The 24,446-nt window shown below is 39.3% G+C and overlaps 1 protein-coding gene across 4 annotated transcripts in view; it reads left to right on the top strand.

The window, feature by feature from the left end:
- Positions 1 to 24,446, top strand: part of NFATC1 (nuclear factor of activated T cells 1) — a 147,399-nt gene that overhangs the window by 67,704 nt on the left and 55,249 nt on the right. For all 4 annotated transcript variants that reach the window (XM_034762487.1, XM_034762485.1, XM_034762486.1 and 1 more), the window contains 3 exons: positions 600 to 740; positions 18,678 to 18,733; positions 20,209 to 20,341. In XM_034762487.1, the coding sequence (XP_034618378.1) occupies positions 600 to 740; positions 18,678 to 18,733; positions 20,209 to 20,341 (330 nt within the window). The remainder of the gene's footprint in view (positions 1 to 599; positions 741 to 18,677; positions 18,734 to 20,208; positions 20,342 to 24,446) is intronic.

Here is a 24,446-nt window from a genome sequence, read left to right as displayed (position 1 = left end):
ACAAGGAGGACCCAGTAATACGATAAAGTACTCACGTCATTCTCTGAAGCACAGGTGTGCAGGCTGAATACCTCAGTCAAGAATGATAAAATATATGCCATGGGGATATAGGATACCGTTAGCATGGTCCATGTGCAATTTGGTACTCAGAGCTTAATGGAACCATGCTCTCCAGCCATGGTCTGTAACTGGGTTACTCAGGTCATGAGTACAGTGCCATATAAATATTTGGCATAAGTATGATAGAATATGGCTTTATGTTATGGGAAATTCCTTTAAAAATAAATACTTAAAACGGTATGTTTATTTTAACACAGACCCAACTGGCTTTTTTAATTGAACAAAATGTTCTTTGTATGGTTATTTTTAATCCATAGTATCTTATCTAATAAAAGCATTGTTTATAATTAAAGCACTTAAAACCAATTGTACACTGAGTTTCCTATAGACCTCCTGAACTTTCTTGAGTTTCTATATCAAACTCAGTTTGTCTAATAAAAGTAAAAGTTGGGTCACTTATTTAAGCAATATTTACTGATTTTATGTGTGTGTGTGTCTGTGGTTGTTTTTTCTTTTCTTCTCCTTTTAAAACTTTCCAGCTCAAAGATCTGCCCAGGAACTGCCTTTGGTGGAGAAGCAAAGTGCTGACAGCTTTCCTGTGATTGGAGGGAAAAAAATTATACTGTCTGGCCATAACTTTCTACAAGACTCCAAAGTCATCTTTGTGGAGAAAGCTCCAGGTATTTTCTTTAAAAATAGACAGGCTGCGTCCTTTTCTTGTTTTGAAACCCAATGGAAATTTGATTACTGAATGGTGGTAATGTAAACACTGTCAACCCATTTTCATCCACATGTTTTCCATGTCACTGGGTGGAACTGTGTAGGTGATCTCAGCTCTATGTCATGCTATGGTTGTATATAATGCAGTTATAGTTGCAAATATGTTTCATTGCAGGCATACAATTGTGACACTGAAAATGAGAGTTTGGAGTTTATTTTTGTAGCAAACCACAATTGTGCCTGGCAGGTTTTCTTAGTTATTCTAGTCAAAGGCATTCTAAGAATTTCATCACATTTTAGTGCGAAAACCTGCAAGATACTGCTGCTTCTTAAACATTTGTATAATTAGTGGGGAGATCACATTGACAGCACCTTGGTGCGGTAGGTTTGGTGGGGAAGGGGATGTGGTTTTTTTTCCTTTTGTGGTGAATTTTTTTATTGACCTTTAATCCTCAGTGTCAGGTTGTGTAGAAAATGTAAGCCTTGAAGGGCTTTGATAATTTATTAGGTGTTGGTTTAAAAGGATTAACATTGTCAAAAGCCTGTCCAGTGCAGGCTCATTCATTTCAAAGGAACAATTTTATTTTTTACCATTAAGAACCAAGGTTTCTCTCCCACACACACTTTTATTCATCAAATTTATCGTTACTGTGACTGATATTCTAGCATCCCTGAATGTCCCAACTCACCCCCAATGGACATTGAGGGCATTCAGTACCTTATGGGATTAGGCCCTATTTGAAGTTTCAGGTTAAAGCATCTGTAAGGATTGTAGTTCATGTAATGTTAATGCAAAATATGGTATTTTATTTCTGATGAGATGATGTGAGTGGAGCTGTGAGTAAAAGGCAGGCTCTGAAAGGAGATAATTACAGAGGAGGAGTATTCTTGTTTTGGAAAGGGTTTCCCTGGTGCTGGCACAAACCATACATTCCACGGCTGCCTGCTGCAACCCCCTGAACTGTAAGCTGTCTTCTGAGCTCCTCAAACACTTAGCATCTCACAGCCCTTCAAGTGCAGGCTTTGACAGTCTGTCTGTTTAACCCTCACCATTCATTAAGTTCCAGTAAGACTGCACTTCCCTGCTGGGTGACTATTGTCAATGGTATGTCTGTGGGAGGCATGTGTTTGTGCTGAGTCAGGGAATCTCCTTAACAAATCAAAGTAGATGTGAGTTTATTTCAGAGTGGTCCCTTCAGCACTTGACCCACTCAAAGAAACCCAAAGAGCCTGACTGAAATTTCACAATGGGGTTCTGATTTGGCATAGTTTAGGTAATCAAACTATACCTAGGAATAGCTTCATTAACATGAATGGCTCAGATTCTCGCTGTTGGTGCAAATTGGCTCCATTGACTTCAAAGGGCAACTTTTGACTTCAGTGGAACTACATTGTTTTCACACCTGCTGAGGATCTGGCCAGATGTGCCTAAGCAGTAACGCAAATATCTGTCCATTTTTTAGAAAATGGAAGAATTACAACTTAAAAATATAAGTTCCAGAGTTTGTGTGAATTGGGAAGAGGGAAGAAAAGATTGTTTTGTTTCTGTTTAGTCCTCCATGTATGAAAATGGGTTAGGATGACATTTCAAAAATGAAAACCTAGATTGGACTCATTACAGGAAGGAAACTGCCTTAAAGGCTGCCTTCTTTTATGCATGTTTTTTCTGCTTTACTTTCTCACTGCATTGGAAAAAATTTTGAAAGGTCATCCTTAAAGGGTACCTCTGAATATGAAGCTATCCAATCATCTGCAAGTAACATCGCCTGGGTATATAAAGCTATCCCCTTTTGCAATATTACATGCCAAAACCAAAATTTGCAGTATGCAGCTTTCAGCTACAGGGATCTAAATAAAGGCCCAATCATACAGTTCTTACTCAAACAAAAATCCTGTTGCAGTCAAGGGGAGCTTTGAAGGCTCCTGGAATGCAAGATCAGATTCAAAATACAGTAGAACTTCAGATTACAAAGTAGCAGCCGGGTTAGTCTGTATCCGCAAAAAGAACAGGAGTACTTGTGGCACCTTAGAGACTAACAAATTTATTTCAGCATAAGCTTTCGTGGGCTACAGTTCACTTTTTCAGATGCATCATGCATGAAGTAGAACTTCAGAGCTACGAACACCTCTGGAATGGAGGTTGTTCATAACTCTGAAATGTTCGTAATTCTGAACAAAACATTATGGTTGTTCTTTCAGAAGTTTACAGCTGAACATTGACTTGGTACAGCTTTGAAACTTTACTGTGCAGAAGAAAAATGCTGCTTTTAACCATCTTAATTTAAATGTAACAAGCACAGAAACAGTTTCCTTACCTTCTCAACCCTTTTTTAAACTTTCCCTTTATTTTTTTTTAGTAGTTTACATTTAACACAGTACTGTACTGTATTTTTTTTTTTTTGTCTCTGCTGCTGCCTGATTGCATACTTCTGGTTCCAAATGAGGTCTGTGATTGACTGATCTGTTTGTAACTCTGGTGTATGTAACTCTGAGGTTCTACTGTAAATGTAATTTTTTAGGATTTAAAAAAAATGTAATAAGAAATCAAACAGTACAGGTGAGCACAGTACAAAGTATTTAATATAAATAATGGCTATGTGGATGTGTATGCTGAAGTGGAAGTAAATAATAGAGTTCTTCCGCCTCACATAGAAAAACCCACAGGAAGAGTCCTGGGGCACATGGTATTGTGGGTAGGGGGAGATCCATATGCTAAGAGTTCCCTCTGCATGTGGATAACATCAGAAGAATCCCTCCCTGCCCCCAAATTGTCTAATGAATCAGGAGCTACTTTGCAATCAGTGGTAAGTATTCCATCTGTTTCTACTAGAGAGTCCAGTCTGGTGTATAACTGAGGCTGAAATCATAGTCCAGTTTAAGTAATCTGGGTAGGTTTGTTGTACCCCTATGATGAAAGCCTTGCTTGGTACATTCAAATGGTTCAACCTTACAAGGCGCTGAGCAGGACCTTGAACACCGATAAAAGTTAACGGGAATCAGAGGCACTCAACACTTCGTAGGATTGAACCCAAGTCTCTACAAGCGATATTGCAGGCCTTCCTAGTGACACAACCTCTTTGAGATCCAAGATCCCATAAGAGGTAGCAAGAAGACCATCTGCCTTCCACTGTAAAATGATTAATCCCTTAGACAAAATCATGGCTACATTCAGAAAGTGAAGCTAAATATGTTGTCTACTTAACTTATTTTTCCTCTTGTTTCCTCGGCTCGGTTCCTCGTTTGCTGCATCACCTAATGTAACATGACATTTAAAACAACTGAGAATGATGCACCATTGTCTCACTGACAGGTTTTTCCTAATTGTTCTTCAGCAAAATCACTAAATTGATTAAATTATTAAACAATAATTTCAATTACCGTTCATTCTCCTGATGGAATCATCTAGCAATTATACTTTTAAATAAAAGTAGGGCAGGAAATGGAGCTCCAGTGTAGTCAGTCTCTTTCTCTCTCTCCCCTTCCACACCCTTCCCCCCTCCCGCACTTAGAAAGTTAGGTTACTAATCTTTGTGAAGATTACTAGATATATTACTCACCTTTTTGTTATTGTTGTTGTTAAATCTAAATGTTAATCATATTTCTACTGGGTAGCAGTTAACTCTAGAATTTCAGCTATTACAAATGTAATAGACCTTGTGAAAAATTACAATAATAAAAAAAAGGAATGTAGCAGTTATATATAATTTTACATTATACTATGTAGGTTCCATTCAGTATTCCCTACTCAGGCAAAATCCCTAGGCTAGGGTGTAGATGTAATGTGAATAAGATCGTGATATTCTGCATGTTTAATTGGTTAATGCAGGATGGGATTTTTGTCTGAATAATTTCTTTATGTCTGCTGAGTGCATTGTAGTCCACTGAATGTTTTCCCATGCATGAGTTCTGAGTTTTCTGTCTTTAAGGGCTAGCCCTCAGCTGTTGTAATCTCCTGAGGAATGGCATTATCCTGGCCTCTTTGCGTGGGGAGTCTATCTTAACAATGACTCATACAAAAGGGAATCCCTGAAGAATGATCAAGCCGGTTCTTGAACTGGGGAGGCAGCAAAGTCGTGTTTTCAGTTAACCCCTTAATTACTATTTTTCAGCAAAGAAGTGTTTGAAACCATGTGAAATTCTAACACAGCCTATAAGATGCTGCATCTCTTGTGGAGAGGAAAGTGGTTAGTTGAGGGGATTAGTTGTATGACAAAGGGCTTGTTTAAAAGGAGAATTTCTTTGTAATACAGCACAGCATCAAGGCAGCTCTTACGAGATAAATAATGCGTCTCTTCAGAAGCGCACTATAATATGCTCAGACCTTTTATACTATCATAAAAAAGTTTAAGTACTGAAATAAGTCCTTATTTCAAAGGATTTTGGTCAATCCTTTATTGCTTGCACATCAGACCATATTTTCCAGTGATGAAAGTCAATATAAAATGTGCATCCAAGAAACTCAGCCACAGTAGTAGTAAAAATATGAATGCCAGCTATGCTTTAGAGGTTTGACCTTTTAAATTCAGAATTCCCTGACATCAGTGGGTCCCACAATGACTTTGTTCATTACCCATTACTCTTACGTATGTTCTGCATTTTCAGTTTACCTCTCCATTTAAAGTTTCTGGTTTTCTCCTCCTGCTTGAAACAGAAAACCCAGATTTTCAAAAATGACAAGTGATTCTGGGTGTCTCAATTTTTGCTGCTGGACATTAGACACAGTATAAAAGCCTGGTTTATTTACTTACTTATTTTATCATTATCTTCAGACATTAGAGGCTCAACAATTTTGGTTAGACACTTGCAGCATGTAAGCACAAAACACCTTCGTATTTGTATAGAGGCATTTACACATGAAGAAAAGGCATGCATTTTATTTACATAATTTGATACAATTAGAAACACATTTGCTTTCTGAGGAAGTACACTGGGCTTAGAAATGACAAAATATTTCCTTTCTGACACAATGACTCCAAAGAACATAGGTTCTGTTCTAATGTTACAGGGGATGATGCTGAGTAATTTGTTTTTCAAAGCTAGTTTTTAAGTAGCAGCATTAATTTGCAAGCTGTAGAAGGCAAAGAAACACAAAGACAGTCCTATACCAAGCCCAGAAATCACCATATTGGAGACCATGCTGCTGATTACCTTACAGCAATATTATTATGGATGATGACCCACAAAACTGAGTATATAATTATTGTGACAGTAAAATAACAGTTTCTCCTCAGAATAGCTCACAAAAAGTTTCATAGGGTTACCGGCCAGGAACAGAATCAAAATCCATAGCACCAAAGGACAGCAGAGACTAACAGATTAGGTTCAAGGGACTGAAATTCTCATTACTGGCAGGACTTTTTCAGATTCTCCAGACTTTTCAGCTGTGATGCCAAATAGTTCTTCACGGGATTACGTGTGTATTCCGTATCTTTTTTAGTAAGGCAGAATTCCACTAATTCATTTTAAGCCCCATACACACTCATTTGGTTCTATGCTTAAGGACCAGATCAGGAGGTAAGAGAGTTAAAAATCTGAAAGGTAGGAGTTCAATGACCAAGATCATCACAGAACTGGTTTTTTAAAATAAATTCAAACCAAAGTTCTGTTTTTTTACCTTTAATTTATAGCGATGTCTCTTTATGGAAAAGGATATACATTTGTACTTCCCATGACAAATGTAAGTGCCCAAGCATTTCTCATACTTCTGTCATGGATATTAGTAAATTTCACAAGATAGTAGTATTGCTGTTTCTCTGGATGACTTCAGTGGTTTTGAACATGTTGTTAATTACTCAAACATCAAATCAGCCATGATTACTAGCACCTATATATTTTGAGACCCAGCTACAAAGCTGACTGTCCTTAGATATTATGCCTAAGGTCTATGAAGCCTTCATAGACTATAGGCATAATATCTAAGGACAGTCAGCTTTGAGCATATTATAGTCTCCGAAGAATGTCATCTTTGTCTGAGCATATTATAGATTCCAAAGACTGTCATCTTTTTTTCTGTTTCTGGAATGATCTCAAACAGAACAGGATTTTCTCAGATTTAGTCATTATTAGAAGCTATTAAACAAAGCTTTTTGTAAATATCATTTATTCTGTCACTTGCTATTTCAAACATTTGCTGAGTTGCTTAGCTGTGCTTGTTTCTCTTCCTTGATAGGGCAGGTATAGCTCTTAAAATCTGTACAGTTAGATGCCATGGTAAGGGATAGAGCCAAGCAAATAGCTGATTTTTTTTTTTAAATTATTTATTTGGTTTGGTGCTGAATTAAAAAATATGGGGAAAAATTCTGTTTGTTTCCAACTGAAACAGATTTTTTTTTTTTTCTTGATGGAACAAAATTTTGTTTGGGTCAAGTGAAATGCTTGGAATGTTGTTTTCAAATGGCATTTTCTACACAAAATGTTTGATTTAAAATGAAATATCAAAAGAGTTCATTTCAAAATGTCAAAACAAAACATTTAGACATTTCAATTTTTTCCCCAAAACTGTTTGCCAAATTTGACCTAAATTCACTAGCAGTTTTGATGCCCCCAAAAATGCAGTTACTGGTAAATTTACTATTCACCCAAAAATTTTTGCTCGGCTCAAGTAACAGGTACTATAGAAAAGACTTAAGATAGTTAACAAAAATCAGGTTTCAGGTGCATATGCTCAGAGAAAGCACATTTTAAATTTGCTTCCATCAAGTATTTCACCAGGCAAGCTTAAATTCACTCATTATAAACTTTTGTGCTAGTAAAACCTGATCTAGTGAATGTTCACAGACAGCAAACACAAAAGGGAAGGGACTACAGCCAACTCGCATTCATTTAGAAATGTGAACAAACATCTTGCAGATTGTTTTGCAATTTTCATGATCTCTAGCAAAGAATAGAACCAATGTGCTGCTGCTGTAAGGTAAAACTTCTGTCTAAAAGCATAGAAAACTGTTGGGAAATCTCAGCTTTGCCTGCTGAATATTGCCCAAGCAAAAGCTTTTTCATACAGCAGGCATTCAAATGCAGTGTTGTCGCATGAGGTCATTTCGTTTACAAAACATCTGATAACTGATATGCTCCTGAAGCACCTTTGTGTGTAATGGACAGTTCTGAGGAATCATGCGGGCTTTTCATTTTTCTCTGATGCACTGGAAAGCTCACGGCTTGAGTCTGTTTTGACGAGATGTGACGTGGAGACTGGTGACCAGCATTTTGGCAGAGCTCCATTCGGTAAAAGATCTTACATTCTCAGAGATCTTTCCATTGCTCTTTCTATTGCCAGTAGCAGTCTCAGTTTGGGGGGCAACTAGCCAAAAAAAAGGGTAATGTTACATACTGGTAATCAAACTGTAGCTCATATAATAAATAAGAAAGTGACATAATGCCCTTATAGATGAGCAAATGCTACATAATTTTGTCTTTGTCCACCAGTTTATCAGAGGTCAGCACACATTCCACTTAGTACTAAGAGTTTATGTACTGGCTCATGTGCAGTGAGATAGACTAGAAACTTGAGAGGCATATAGTTGGGAGCACAGAGCATATGTGAAGGTCACTTGTACCTTGTTCCTAGAGATCTATTGGTAGCCTAGGAGGTTTCTGGCCATTGACCAGAAACAGATATCCTTGGGCTGATAGTGTCATCAAATAATGGGGTAATTAGATGGCTGAATCTTTTCATGCTTATACAGTAGCTATGACGTAGCTTGTAGGAAATGTCAGCGTGTTTCAGATTTCCCTGGCTTTTTAGCCTAAGGAATGGTAAAGATAAAATGGGACAGCATCTGTACACATGAGATGGTATCATCACCAAGCCTCATTAGGGTGCCTCTGTCACAGTTAAGAGTAGAATTCGTTAAGTGCCTTTGATTGAGTACAAGCATTTACTGTGCACTAAGGACAGGTATCTTATTTTTTTTAAAGGGAGGCAAAAGATATGCAGGCAAGCATGCCTATAATTGCATGCTACTGCAATTGCACATGAAAATGAAAATTTAGTGAGCTACCTAGCCATTTGAGGGTTAAAGCATCTGTTTTGTGCATGCAATGGTGTTATTTGTGTGCAGACCTCAGACTTCAGCTTTGTACACTCTGATCCTTAAATGCTATATTAATGTATATAGTGCATCACTTTAATGTTACCGATGATATTTGATGCACACCCCATCCACAGAGATAGGTAAAGGTCCAGTGAGCTAAAGAACTGTAGATCCCAATAGTAAAGCTCAGAGTGTGGTTCTATAGAAATGCCTCTTAGAAAATGTGTGGTATTTTCAATCACATTTTCAATGAGGTTTAACCAGGATGTAATGGCAAATACAGATGTGCAGAAGTTGACTGAACTGAGTAGGGGCAGGTTCTCTGGCGGTATCTATGGTCTGGTGAACTGACTTGCCAACATTCCTTCAAATAAGACAGTGACCCGGAGACCACGAGTCCAGTTGCCAGACAGTTATTTGAGCATTCTTGTGAATTTTAGGTTACATCTGTGTGGAGCTGGCAAGAGGGCTCCTTCCTCTTCCCTCCTTTCCCCCACTCCCTGCTACTCTGCAAACAAACCTGATTGGCTGGGAGGGAGTGCCACCAAAGCACACAGATTTAACTCTGATCCTTGGGGGATTGGAGCTAATGAACGGACAAGAAGTGATGGGACACCAGCCTAGGAAGGATGAAAACATGATTGAAAAATGACTATAAACTTGCTCCTTTCTACACAGATTTGTGCCCTGCATTTGCAGTTGTATCTCTTATTAGTAGGTTAATTTCTTGTAGGTGGCCTGGTAGAAGTGGAGAGAGAAGGAGGAGAGGACAGTGGGTCAGTTCAAGGAGAGCATTCCATGTATAAAGAACAGCAAAGGAGAGAGTATAAAGAGAGTTAAGGGAAAATAAGGGGCTCTGTCAAGGCTTGCATCATTTGTGGAGAGGAGTGCTGCAGAGGATGACATAAGAGACAAGGGCAGATTAAGGAGGGAGGGAGTATCAAGGGCATTAAGCTTGAGCTGGATGTGTTTGGAGTAGAAGGAACCAGTGGAGGGATTGAGGAGTGGCAAACTCAGATTGACATGCAAAGAAGATGTACTTATTATTTTGACTAGATCTGAGAGTGATGTGGGTGTGGGGGAGGCTGGAGAGGAGGTTGCAACAGTCACAATGGGAGAGGATCCGAGCCTGGATGAGAGGTGGCCAGATTTGGGCTCAACTTGGCTGCGCCAGACAAGAGAGAAGGAGAAGTCGAAGATGACTCCTGGGTTACAGGCCCAAGTGCTTAGGGAGCAGAGGGTGGAGCTGTCGATGACAGAGGCGTGGAAGGAAAGGAGTGGTTCTTGGAAGGGAAGATCTGGAGTTCAGTTTTGGTGGTGATAAGTTTGTTGACTGTAAAACATGCATTAGAGAAGTTTGAGAGACAGGATGAGACACAGGATTAAGCTGAGGGTGTTGGCTCAGGATTGTATGGTAGATAGTATAATTTGAAGATGGAGGTGTTACATGGATAGACCTACGAGCAGAATTTGGTCTAAAGAACCATTCATTACTACTGTTGATAATGTGTGGAAACGAAACTGCTTAGCTTGCATTTCGTGTTCCGGAAGGAGTTTTCAGGGCTGAGAATTAAGAGGAGGAAAAAATGATGATTTTACTTGAAAATGGAGTATATTTGATCTAGAATCATTGAGAGACAACAGATGTAGAACTCCAAATTCTGTTTCTGGAGTCAATTTTAGCAAAGAAACTTATTTAAATGATCGGTCTCAAAATATAGTTAATTTCAAAGGCTTAGTTGAACCCAAAATAATGCAGTTTGCTAGAAACCATGTAATAAAGTTAGATAAGAAGATACATCTTATAGACACTGCAAAGTGCTTTGTACTCGGAGGTAAATGTGATGCTATTGCTTTGGGGGTGTCTCAGTTTGAGAAACTTTGAGAAACTCCCAATCTGAGAAAATGTAATGGAGTCTAACTTTCAGATGGCGGGTTCCTACACATGCTGTGATACATAGAAGATGCAGGCTCTTATCTGATTTTTATTACATGGCTTCTCAACAACATTTTGTTGTTGTTCAATTGAGCTTTTTTCATTTAAACAGAACTTCGAAAGAAAAAATAACTAGCATTTACATCAGAGAGAGTGTGTACGTTTGAATACAAAACTCAGCTCAAATCTGCAAAAAATATATAGGAGTAGGAACACAAAACTCTGCCTTACATTGCAAAAGTGTGTATACAAATACACCCAAAAGCCCATCATCGTCATAAAAATAAATATATTCCAGTTACGGGTGAACCTGTAATGATGGGTTTGAATTCGGCATCCAGAAGTGCAGATACTTATCAGAAGACCACCTTATTCTTTGTTCTCCTAGAGCCGTTCTCCCCCAATAGGCACTGACATCTCTCGGAAAAGGTTTGAGCATTGCCTTACTAAACCCAGGGGTGTGAGTTCAATCCTTGAGGGGGCCACTTAGGGATCTGGGGCAAAATCAGTACTTGGTCCTGCCTAGTGAAGGCAGGAGGCTGGACTCATATGACCTTTCAAGGTCCCTTCCAGTTCTAGGAGATGGGATATCTCCATTTAAAAAAAAAAAAAAAAAAAGGGCAACAGGTTGGGGGGAGTTTCAGACAGAAAGGGGAAATGGAACAGATGAAAGGATTCTTTCTTGTCGTGGGGAGCAAAATGGCTGGAAATATAAGAGACAATGGGAGGGAATTGCTGTCTGGAGGGATTTCTCTGGCAGGGAAGAGGAAAAGATGGAAGGAGGGAGCGTGTAGCCAGGTGCCCTTTTGACAGAGGAAGTGGGAAGAGCCAATGGTGAAAACAATATAACCAGAGGAGAAAATCGGAATGATGGCTGAGAGAAACACTGGCAGATAAGAGTGTCAGAACAGAGACTGAACCCACAGCAGGAAGAGGAGGGAGAGACCAAGGTAGGCACAGGCAGGAGATGCTGCCAGCCTGGGGAGAGGAGCTGACTGCATGCAGAGGATGGAGCTGTTCTGAAGTTGGCTCTAGTCAAACCCTACACCCTTTTATTTACATAGATGGTAGGGGGAGGGAGGGATTTGCCAAACTTCCTACTCAGTCCCTATTAGTGGAGATCTAAGAAGCCGAGTGGTGTTGGGGAAGTTGAAAGAAAGGCCCTTATTGTATATACAACAGGCATTCTCCTGTGTTGCTCTAAACAATGTTTCCCCTTCCAGAGACAAACAGCTACTTAGCCAGTGCTGTTAATATTTCTGTTTTGTATTTGCTAGCGCACACCCCATCATAAGGCTCTTTACAAATGTAAACTGATACACAGTCTGTATAGAGTGATCAACTTCACCTACAAATTATTGAGCCCAGCAGTATTTGGTTATGTACAGGGAAGAATGATTCCCTTCACTGGAGGAATCACTGGGTTAGGTTCTGTGGCCTGTGTCATGCATCAGGTCAGACTAGATGATCATAATGTTCCCTTCTGACCTTAGAAGCTATGAATTTCTGAGCCTTGAAATACAGCTACTTGTGGTGTGAGATAAAGCAACTGTTTAGCGGTGTGTGTAAGACAGTAAGTGGGGAGCATTTGTTCAGTACTGACTTGGAGAGAAGAGTGCCACCTTCTGAATCATCAGCATGATCTCCTACAGTTACTAGGTTTTAGGGCTTTCAAGCGATTAAAAAAATGAATTGCAATTAATCATGCAATTAATCGCCTTGTTAAACAATAAGAATACAGTAACTCCCCACTTAACGTCCTCTTGCTTAACGTTGTTTCAATCTTACGTCCCTGCTCCATTACAGAACATACTCGTTTAAAGTTGTGCAATGCTCCGCTATAACATTGTTTGGCTGCCTGCTTTGTCCACAGCTGGCAGCCCCCCATCAGCTCCCCTATGCCCCCCCAGCACCTCCTGCCCGCCAGCGGACCCTGCGGATCAGCACCTTCCCCCTGTTCCCCCGCCTCCTACCCTGCGGCAATCAGCTGGTTCGCAGCATTCAGGAGGGAGGGGGGAGGAGCGAGGACTCAGCGCGCAGGCTCCCCCTGTCTTTTGTCTGGAAAAATTTTTTTCCCTGGAACCTAACCCCCGCCCCCATTTACATTAATTCTTATGGGGAAATTGGATTCGCTTAACATCGTTTCGCTTTAAGTCGCATTTTTTAGGAACATAACTACAACATTAAATGAGGAGTTACTGTACCATTTATTTAAATATTTTTGGATGTTTGCTACATTTTCAAATATATTGATTTCAAATACAACACAGCATACAAAGTGTACAGTGCTCACTTCATATTTATTTTTTATTACAAATATTTGCACTGCTGGCTACAAAAGTGCTGTGTAAATGCCTGTTCTCACTTTCTGGTGACATTATAAATAAGAAGAGGGCAGCACTGTCTCCTGTAAATGTGAAAAAACTTGTTTGTCCTAGCATTTGGCTGAACAACAAGTAGGACTGAGTGGACTTGTAGGCGCTGAAGTTTTACATTGTTTTGTTTTCAAGTGCAATTATGCAACAAAAAAAATCTACTTTTGTAAGTTGCACTTTCACGACAAAGAGATTCCACTACAATACTTGTATGAGGTGAATTGAAAAATATTATTTCTTTTGTTTATCATTTTTGCAGTGCAAATATTTGTAATAAAAAATAATATACACTTTGATTTCAATAACACAGAATATATATGAAAATGTAGAAAAACATCCAAAATATTTAATAAATTTCAGTTGGTATTCTGTTGTTTAACAGTACGATTAAAACTGCCATTAATCGTGATTAAATTTTTTAATTAATCCCACGAGTTAACTGCGATTAATCGACGGCCCTACTAGGTTTCCTTTGGAGGTTTCTTATCCAAGTACACACCTGACCCAGCCTGCTTAGCTTGTGAGAACTGATGGTATCTAAACACAAGGCTGGTTGATTGCAGGTCTGAATGAGAGGACTCCAACTTAATATGCACTCTCTCTCCTCCAGCATAGAAACCTACCCTTCCCTCAGGATATAACTGCAAATCAATCATCTCCATGTCAAGCGATAACATGAACATGCTTCATAAGGAATGAATGATTAGAAGATAAATCTAAAACTTGTGACTCTGTAATGCGGAAGGATTTGGATGGCAGTGAAATACACATTAACTTGAATAAGGGTAGGGTAGGCTTTGTCTGTAGGGCACCCAAAAATCAGAACATATGGTCATGCCATATTCTGCTCAAACAATGTCTCGGTTTGGACCCCAGTATTGCATAGTTTGCTGTGGATCTCCTATATTATAAGGTGAACTGAGCTGTTCAGGAAATCAGTGTTGACAGCAAACTCACAACAATTAAGCAAACAATGGGCTCCTTTAGGAGAAAGTAGTTCCAAACCTTTGGTTGAAAAATATATCCGTGTAAAAACTACAGGCCCAATTCACCATTGCAGCCAAGCTTGGCTTACCTGCAGACTGGAAGGAGGCAAAGTATAGGCAATTAAATCCTAGATAATATCTGTTCTTTTCTATGTCTTTGAGTGAGTACATGCTTATTGGGGAAGCTGAAATATTTTTAAACTATTCAAGAAAAGCAAGACAATATAAGTGTCTACAAAGTCTCCTGTTATGTCCATTTCATGGAGACAAAGGAGTGATCACCAGACACAGATGTCATAGGCTTTCTCGTTTCTAGTTCTTTTTTGTTTTGGTAATGCATATTCTTTGATCTTGCTGTTCCTCCTCTTAATTTTTGTGTGCCTATAAAATCTTCATGTTAATGTAATCTTCCAGCTAAACTGCTAGTTTGATTCTTGTGATCTCTTAAACCTCTAGCTATTCAACAGCAATTTTCTGGTGTGTAGAAAGTAAACACAGTCCTAGAGATATATAAAGATAATTTCTGACATACACCAATAAGGATTAGAAGACAGCAGCACAATTCTTTGGAAAGCCTTTATAGCTCTTTGACTCCAAGTTACGGCCGTATGAAGAAAAATACTGAAGCCTAACAAACCACAATATATCTAAGTAACTGATACTGTGAGGTTTACTCAACTTCTTTTAGTGCTTCTGCTGTGTTAAAACAGGCCTACAATGCCTTTTTATGTGGAAATCTTCTAGTTGGGTGTGGTGGGGAAGCCGTTTCTGTGACTCATGCTGCAGGGAATTCCCTAATGATTTAGAATATTTTTACTTCTGGACATCTGCACAGTTTCCTTTAACTCTGCAGTGAGCAGTTGATAGGCGTGAACTACAAAGAACCATTCACTGTTGAGCCATTCCATTTTAAATGAGTGTTTATATAGTGAAAAGTTCAAAAAAACCCGTACTAATGAAGTAGGTGGACTGTGTTTTCATCACTAGTAACTCCAGGTGAACACAGTAACATAGACTGAAAAAGGGTGATAAAGCGGAGCTGGATGAAGCGCACTCAGAACAGAAAATGCTATCACTAACGGCACATCACAGTTATCAGTCTTTAAATGTCAGACTTCCCAACAAATCCCTGTGTCTTCAGTTGACAATGACACTGATCACCAGCTGTAAATGATGACAAACAGCACTAATATTGCCCTTCCAGACTCTAAGATCCATCCTGAGTAGAAAGAGCCAAATGGTTTCCTGCTCGCATAGCACTTTTGTTATTTGTGTAGCTGGTTCCTCACACTAGGCCTGATCCAAAGCTCATAGATGACTCCCAGAGTGGGGCCAAGATTTAATCTCCAGTAACGTCAGTGGGCTTTGCTCTGTGTTCTCTGTGGCGTGCCTCCCTTCCCCGTGCAAAAAAATTAAAACCCTGAGGCATTCTCTTGATCCAAAAGAGAAGCAAAATGTGAGCTTTGGAGAGAGATTTCCCATACGTCAATATACCATAACAAAATGTTAACAAACACTCTGACTGAAACGAGTCATTTGATTTGGAGAGTGGATTTTAAAAATACTTTGTAAACGTAAATAAATAAATAAAATAAGTTGCTTGGAAAAGACTCTCTCTCTTTTTGTATAACAACTGCCCATTTGGGTACAGTAATTCCAGAGAGTAAACTTTAACGGGAATGCCTGAAATGTGTCTGCTTCAGCTTTGTGTTATGTCTGTAATTTGAATTATTTGCATTTTGGAAAGGTATAAATTGCTCTGGTGTACTTTTGTTGGCCCTTGGCCAAGCAGGGAGTTGCCTTGGGCTGTGAGTCAGCCAGGCTGATGCAGATGTGGCAGACTTACAATGGAAACTTTTGTGGTTTATCGGTCCTCACTCCTCAGGCACATTCTGACAAGAGACGGTATCCTGCATACTTGGTAGGATACTGGGCATATGTGGCACTGGAAGAAAATTACTTTTCCCTGAGATAGGCTAATGTTTCAAGCCCCGACAAATTGTTCCATTCCCATCTTTTTTTTTCCTTTCCTTTTTTCTTTCTTTCTTTTTTTTTTAATTTCAGCTGAACTGTATAAACCTGCAAAACATGTTTACTGTGAGAAGTTGACGTAGTGGTCTAAGGTTTCCCTCCTGGAGTTGATCCCAGTCCGTGGGCGTTGAGATTTCCTTCTCGGTTCACCAGACGTAACATGAAGAATTGTCTACTTTTTTTGTCTCTGCTTCATAACAACTTCTCCTCCTTATGTTTTGGTTAAATGAAATGTCACTAACTCTTAATGAGTCGTTTGTTCCCCCGCCCCCTTAAACAGCAAAGGTCTGGACATTCTCAAGAGAATTTCTTATTGGAGCAAAAGCTAGTGCTCTTATTAGCTTCTAGATAATAGCCAAAGAATAAACACAGCTCGGGATTATTTTATGCATAACGGTTTAGATTATATCACCTAAAATGTTTCTGAAAAAACTCACTCTTTGTCATCATAAAAATTTCATAAGCACATAATGGCAGCACTGGATGAGATAACTGAAAGATTAGCTGTAGAAGGAGCCATTTTGAATTTTACAAAAATATTGGCAAGAAATAAAAACAGAATCCTGAATCAAGTCATTCATCTTGCAAGGTGGAAATTAAACATAACAAAAAAACCTGAAACTTGGTAATCCACTTACAAAGGCAAATTTAGCACATGCTCACTACTAGACTGCACTTCTTTAGGTAAAAACACTACTAAAGCAGAGGTGCCTAAGCACACTGTAACTCTGAATAGTTTATAGTGCTGTCAAAATTCTGATACTTTCAGAATCATGTTAATTTCGACTTCAGTTTAACTTTTTTTTTTTCACGGATAAAAGATGGGTCCCAGTTTGACGGATTGTGGTCAGGTTTTTTTATTGTCAATTTAGAAAAAGCATCTGGTGGATTAATTCTGAAGTTATCCCCAGTACTCCTGCGAGGTCTGTTTAATCCTGGCAGTCCTAAAAGACACTACTAGAAAGATTTGAGTGCTGGTATAGCTAATTCTTCTCTTCTTTCTCCCTACTATTGTAATACCTACTGCAGAGATTCTTTTTCTTGTTAATTTTTATTTGGTGGCATGATTTAAAATGGAGGAAGAAACTAAGGCATATATGCTGATTATTTCTGATAGAAAACATTCCAAATTAGCTGTGCTCAAAGTGTGTAGCGTTCACACTGTGTGTCTCTTTATGTTAAAAAGAAATAATTTTAGACACAAAAACAATCACCAAGAGCCAGTTCCACTACAGCATTCCTTTCACAGTGGGAGTGCTGTACACAAAAATATTATTTACAGACATTTGTAATAAATCAGACAGTTTCAAATGTATCACCTCCATCCTTGGCATGAAAGAGAAGAGAGAAGAAAAAGTGCATTCACTGGTACCTTCCAGAGAGGCTGTTTTTTAAAACATGCGAACAGCTGTGTGGTGAAGTTCAAAATAACTAATATTTGCATTTGCATGTCCCAATGCTGCAATAAATATACAGAAGATATGACATCAAGTTTAATTTTCCCATTCACTCCAATGACATCTCATGCGCATTAAACCACAAGTGTCCCTGCTGCTGAACTCAGACAGCAATCTGTTTGTGGCCATTTGTACATATTTTTCCTTTTCTAGGCTCAGGGAAATGGAAACCTTACATTTTGTATTATTTTTCTCATTTCCCTGCTGTTGAGTTTTGAAGCACTGAAGAAAAAAATCTCCTCACTGACCACTTGTTCCTGTATCAGTGAATTTTTTTAAAAACAAATATTTCCCCAAAAAAATCACCAGAAAACCTAAAACTCATGGTTTAAAATTCATCTCGGGTGGACACATTGAACTAATAGAACAGGACTGGCCAAAGCACAGCCTGCAAGCCAGATGAAGCCCCAAAATTCAACAATGTGGCCCACAGACATAGTAGGAGCAGATCCTTCACTGGTGTACATCGATCTTTAATGTGGAGGTGTCACGCACAGACACTACACTTCCCAGCAATATTCCCGCTTGATCTAAGCAGCAGAAACTTGAACAGCTTGTGTCAGGCTGCTCATATCAAAATAGAATATTGCATGCTGGGACCTATTGAAGATGAGGACAGCTATAATTTGAGACCCTTCATTACACTGTTTTTTAATCCTAACTTTTAATCCTAACTTTTGGCTCTGATAGTATTTGTCATTCATACATTTCAAAACACTTTCCAAAGGGAGGCAAGCATCAATATTCCCATTTTACATATGGGAAAACTGAGCAGTGAAGTGAGTTACTCATATTAGTGGTGGATTTTAATCCCAATCTCTTTACTCCCCTCCTAGTAACCTGTCCACTGGACCATGCTCCCTCCCTTTTAAACAAACTAAATGGGACCCCATGCTCCTGGCAAGTTACTTATGTGCTTTCTTGGTTGGGCAAAGTTTGGGCAACCCATCAACAGAGCTATTTTCCTTCTTCTTCCACCCCAACAGAATTTTCATAACGTGTCAACAGCTGTAGGCTCAGACTGAAGGGGAGAAAACAAAGCACAGAACTAGATTTATTTTTCTTCTTCTTTTGTCTTTTAGATGGTCACCATGTGTGGGAAATGGAAGCCAAAACCGACAAAGAAATGTGCAAACCAGTAAGTATGCCTTAAATATTGTAACATCGCAATTAAAAATATATTTCATTTCTCTAGCACTCTTCTTCTAGAGTGGGCTTTCCAAGACTTTGGCACTCATTCCCAACCCTGACAGACCTTCCCTCTTGGAAACCTTTCTTTTAATGGGAGTGGGGACAAAAGGCCTTCAATGAAATCCATTCTGAAAATAAATGCATTTGGAATGTATATTTTCAATATCTGGATGGGGCCAGCCTGTGACTTTTTTTCTTTTTGCTGGCTCAATTCCACTTTGAGCTCAGCAAAGAAAGAAATTCAGTTCTGGGTTCTGCTTTTGCCAAAAAACAAAAAAACCCACCAGACACAACACTTTCTCTGGCTTCCTTGTGCCTTCTCCAGAAAGATTTGGAAGCTCCTTAGGAGACCAGCTTCACAGTTTGAGAAGCATACATCTTTACAGACTGGATCACTGAAACCATCACTGAAATGCAGCTATTTATAGGTGGGAAGCATGGCCTCTATTCCAGTCCAGCAATCCTACACAACAGTTTATTAGGAGAAGGGAAGAATAATTTATCCAATGGAAACTACAGGGGAAATGTGGGCAAACTGTTTAAAGAATCTGAAACCAGCCAGGATACTAATCACTATCAGTCACTCTTACTCGTTCAAAAAAGTCCGTGGGGTCTTTTGGTGATCAAAAATAGAGCCACAGTTTTACTTTTGGGTCTAAAAGCTGATGCCGTCAGCAGCTAAGTTTGTTCTTAGCACCCTGTTGGAACATTGTTTCAGGGAAGAGAGCTGTCTAAGGGATCACCAGCACCACTTCATGTAGCACTTGGTGTCCTTTTGAGATTTCCCACCCATGCATTGACCAGGCCTAACCTTTCTGGGGTGAGAAGAGCTGACAAGATCACCCCCCAAACTGACATGGCTGGAGAAATATGTTAAATAAAAAAATATTTCATTGTGGAACATGACATATTAAAAGGGAAAATCTTTTTGTGATACCAAGAGTAAGTGCTAATCACACCATTTAAAGGTTCTGTTCTTTCTATAGTACCCGTACTGGGCATCAGAGCAGCTCAAACATTATTAACAAATGTCACCCAGTAATGCCCAACTCTGATCTCATCATTCTGGAAACTACTCCTCTAAAAGTATAAATCCCTGGCAAGTAACATCTACAAACGTGTTACATGTGGTACAGCTTTGGTTATCCTTCCTTCACACTTCTGACCCCAATAATCAAACTCATTGCTGAAGAAACCCAAATCTAGGCCGAGCTGCAGGAAGTGTTAGCCAGAAAGGACCCAAAAAAACCTGCTGCAGGCACAACCTTCAGCCCCTCCAAGGCTAGCTTACCAGTTGGTATGCAGTGACGATATTTCTCTTTGGGAATTCAGCAGAGACATTCCCATAGTTGATGTACCCGTATTATTGTGCAGAGCTACTGTCTTAGATATGTACTGACTTTCTAATGTTTGTTTCTGTAGAATTCATTGGTGGTGGAGATACCACCTTTCCGCAATCAGAGAATTACCAGTCCTGTTCAGGTCAATTTCTATGTCTGCAACGGAAAGCGAAAGAGAAGCCAGTACCAGCTATTCACCTATCTTCCTGCTAATGGTAACAATATATTTCTAACCTCAGGTAGTGGAAACTAAAGATATGAATATTTGCTAAAAAGATACAGAAAAAGATAGAATGTAACTGATAATAATTCTGTAGCTCACTCGAGCAATTCAGGGCTGTAATTATTGCTATAAAATAAAAAATGTGAGCTGCCCCATTGGGCTGTCTCTTAATTTGCTGTCTGAGGAAGACACCTTCCAAATAAAGTGTTTCTTTTTTGGTGGTAGAGACTTCTGAGCTCTCTCTTGTTGGAACAAAATCACAACAAGCATTATTCGTTGTCTGCGAAGCCTGTGGCCACAGGGGGACCCTGGATTGTGCCTGTGCCTATACATGCTCAATACATAGAAGATCTCCTCCTGTGGCATATGAGGAGAAAGAAGGTCCTCTGTGCCCATGGGCAGCAGAAAGACTCTTTAAAAAATAAGATTGCTGAGCTGTCTCTCAGGCTTCCTTGAGAGACAACTTCCCAACCCCAGAGAGCATATCATTCGAACAATGCTTCCGAACTCACCCCACGAACTGTGCTGTGCTCTGACCTGGAGCTGGCATGGGATTTGTCCTGCCACCCATCCTTCACCTGCCTGCCTTTCTGGGCTTGGAAATTGAGTCTCAAAGTGAGGTGAGAATCCCTCCCAGTGTTATTTACAGGCCACCGTGAGTGCTGAACACACACGCGCCTCGAATATGGAGTTGAGAGGCCAGTTCTAGCCTAGGATTGGGTTGTGGAGTAGTTAATGCTATTTGCAGGACAGGTGCCTGGCCCCAGGTCAGAGATGAAGTGAAGTCCATGGCGTCCTTTTGCTGTCTGTCAAGTTGGTGGGCCAGAAGGACCTGTCAGTGACTCTCTGTAGAACAGGCCATACAATGGAAGAAGAGGGAGCAGGCATTGCTAACACACTATTGAGCAGCTTGGCTCAAGAAGCATTTTTCTTTCCCTTGAGAAAAACAAGGCCCATTGCACTCATCTTTTCCAGTTGGCTCTTGCAAAGTCTGCATGCAAGAGGGTATTGAGTGTACCACTTAGGAACTATTCCAGGATCTCCCGTGAGAGAAATCGGATTGTGTGGCTACTTTCTTGAAGTGCCTTCTGTCCCCCTACTTTCTTAACATTCAAATCAGAAGATTGATTTCTAGCTGAATCCTACTCTGGAGCATTGCTGAAAAGCATAATGGGAAGGGAAATCGGAAGGTGTCTTATAAAATCATTTATGTATATGAAAGGTTTGGGGTATGGGGATTTTCACAACAAGTGTGGTAATCTGTGCTGTTTTGGAACCTCATGTTGCCAAATGCTGTGAAGTGATGGTAACCTACCCATACTAGGTGCATTCAAGAGAGAGGTGTGCGCAATATTCATCATAAAAAAGGTAAATTTACTCCTGTTTATTTACATTTAGTTATAAACTTTAAAATGGATCAATTTCAGAGAGCCCTTTTTTGGTGAGATATGAAGGTTTATTTAAAGTGAAAATGATCTAATTGTTGAGGGAAATGGGTTGGCAAGGAAAACATGCTTAAATTCATACTTTTCACATAGCCATTTTGTAGGAATTTTACACAAAGTAAAATGTGAGTTGCATGATATGGCTTGGAAAAAACAACCCTGCAAACATTCTAGATGAAACTCCATCAGATACAAATGTTGAATTTCACACAACTCTAGTTTGAGGCCAGTCCTGACTTTTATCATGACTTTAATTCAGAATAAACCATCATAAAGTAACAGGGAATTTGACAGTGGCAGATTACTCCTTAAATGTAATAGAAGGACTCTACTGAAATGGTTGCCTCAGGTTTTGTTGAATTAGCCTAATTATGCCAATCTTCTCTGTAGTGTGTATGTCTATGTATAGTCGAAGATTGTGTAACTCTTCTAGATGACAAACAGAAGAGTTATCATTCTCTTACATGATGCCTTTAGCAACAAACATCTGTTGTGATGGGCAGAGCTAGTGCTTACCTAGCCATATAACTTCCATAGATATTTAAATCTCAAGTCCGTTGCTGACTGCTATTTGCACTATCACACCTTCTTTCAAACAATATTCCTTTGTTTTTCATCTACCTGGCCCTGATTCTCCATTGCCCTGCACCTTATGCAGTCATGTACATGAGTGCAAAGTGGGTATAAAACACTACCATTCAGATTTGGTAGCACTTTACAATCTTTTTCCACTGGTATAAATAACTTCCCAAGAAACAGGCAATGGAGAATGATTTCCTACTTTATTATGTTGAGCCCTTACGACAATGTCATTTTTTGAAACACTGTGGGCCTGATTCGCCACTCCGATACTGGTTTTATGCCCATGTAACTCCAAGGACTTCAAACCAGTGCAGCTGTGATTGACAGGTGTAGAACCAGTGTAAGAGAGTGAAAAATCTGACCTGGGAGACTCTTTTTATATATAATATATCAATTTTAAGAAACATGCTGATTTGTTTATGAACTCCCTTATGCCTACAGAAGTAGTAGGACAAATATATTTTTGTAATCACCTGTAATTATTCAAAGAGTATAATTTTTTTATTTGGTGATGCTTGTAGTTGTTTGCATCATGTCCTTTACTGGTAAGGATGAGACATCTTGATTATTCTCATATATGTATATACATGCAAAAATTAGACTAATAGTTTAGCACCAAACTCAGTTATCTCCAAATATGCTATATTTAATGCAGGCTTTTTTTAAGCTGCACTGGTTTATCTAATTTAATTCACAAGCTTCTTGTAGTTTGCCAAGATATTATAGAAAACCAAAGGATCCTTTACAAATTACATGATACATGTTACACTTTACATCTCAGCTAAACATTCCCAGAGCAAGGTACAATATGGTACCAGCCGGGTACTAGCCTTGTGCTGTACTTTCTGTGGGGTTAGAGGGAAGAAACTGACACACACTCACATGCCATAGGGTCACTTTCCAGCTGCTACCATAGTCTTAGAGCCAAAGTATTCCCCGCAGTCCTGTTTCTCCCCATTTTACAGAGGCAAACAGCCAATGGATCCAGGTAGGGATAGATTCACTCAGTCACAAGCCCTGTGAATGGCCCCATACAGCATCCAGAGTGTTCAACTTTATGGCATGCTGAGAGTGCAGACCACTCTGTACAGCAGAACTCTCTGCTTTCCCTGCAGTCAAGGACTTCCTGGGCTGTGGAGACCATGGCAGGATATTCCCTTCTCTATATAAATGGAAACAATTTGTAGGACAGGAGCTTATTTGCAGGATCATGAGTTTCTTCATCACAAAACTATATCCCATAAAGGGAAAACTTGTACATAAAATGGAGGCTTTACAAAGGTGAGGAGGGAGGAGAAGTAGAGCTGTGTTTTTGAAAAGAGGTGAGTCTGTATGAAAACTCTGGCTCGGACAGACTCAAACCTTGGGGGATTCAAAATCCAGTGCTGGTTCTGAATTTTGTCTCTTGGTTCCACCTCTGCTGAAAGTAACTAATTCCAGCTCTCACTTTCCTATTATCGTACGTAAATTACTCAGATGTTGATTTTTGGCTATTGGCATTTTTTTGTAAATATTGCTGCAGTATTATTCAGGCCTGAGCTACTGTATATCAGCTTTACCCTGAAGCCTACAGGCTTTAAACTTTTGACATTATACACTGGACATATCTGTCACACAGAATATAAGTAATTTCCTTAATGTAGGTGAGTCCGCACAGCTCATTTTTTCATGGCCAAATACCAGAAAATATCCCAATTCCCCCCCACTGTTAAATGGTGTAGACCGTTAATCTCTGCAAATCAAGATGAAATTACCCTTCAACAGTCCACCCTTTAAAGGCAGTCTTCATAGTAGCCTTTTTTCAATATTTGCTCCATAGGCTTTATTAGTATAGAATGTAATGTTACTTGCGAAAAAGCATTAGCCAACTCTGCATTTGTATTGTATTTTCATCTAGAAACACCATTAGTATGTGTGCTAAATATTTTTTACTTTGTGTAAGATTGGATATGGTTTTTTTTATATGAGTTTGTTATATGATTAGTTTAATCATTTATGTTAATAGGAATATTAGTGGGCATAATCAGTAGGGTTTGGGGAATTACACCTCTACCCCGATATAACGCTGTC

The sequence above is a fragment of the Trachemys scripta genome, chromosome 2 (assembly GCF_013100865.1).
Source record: "Trachemys scripta elegans isolate TJP31775 chromosome 2, CAS_Tse_1.0, whole genome shotgun sequence".
Classification (NCBI taxonomy): domain Eukaryota; kingdom Metazoa; phylum Chordata; order Testudines; family Emydidae; genus Trachemys; species Trachemys scripta.
The sequence above is the reverse complement of the archived record's forward strand: the minus strand, read 5'-3'. Positions and strand labels throughout refer to the sequence as shown.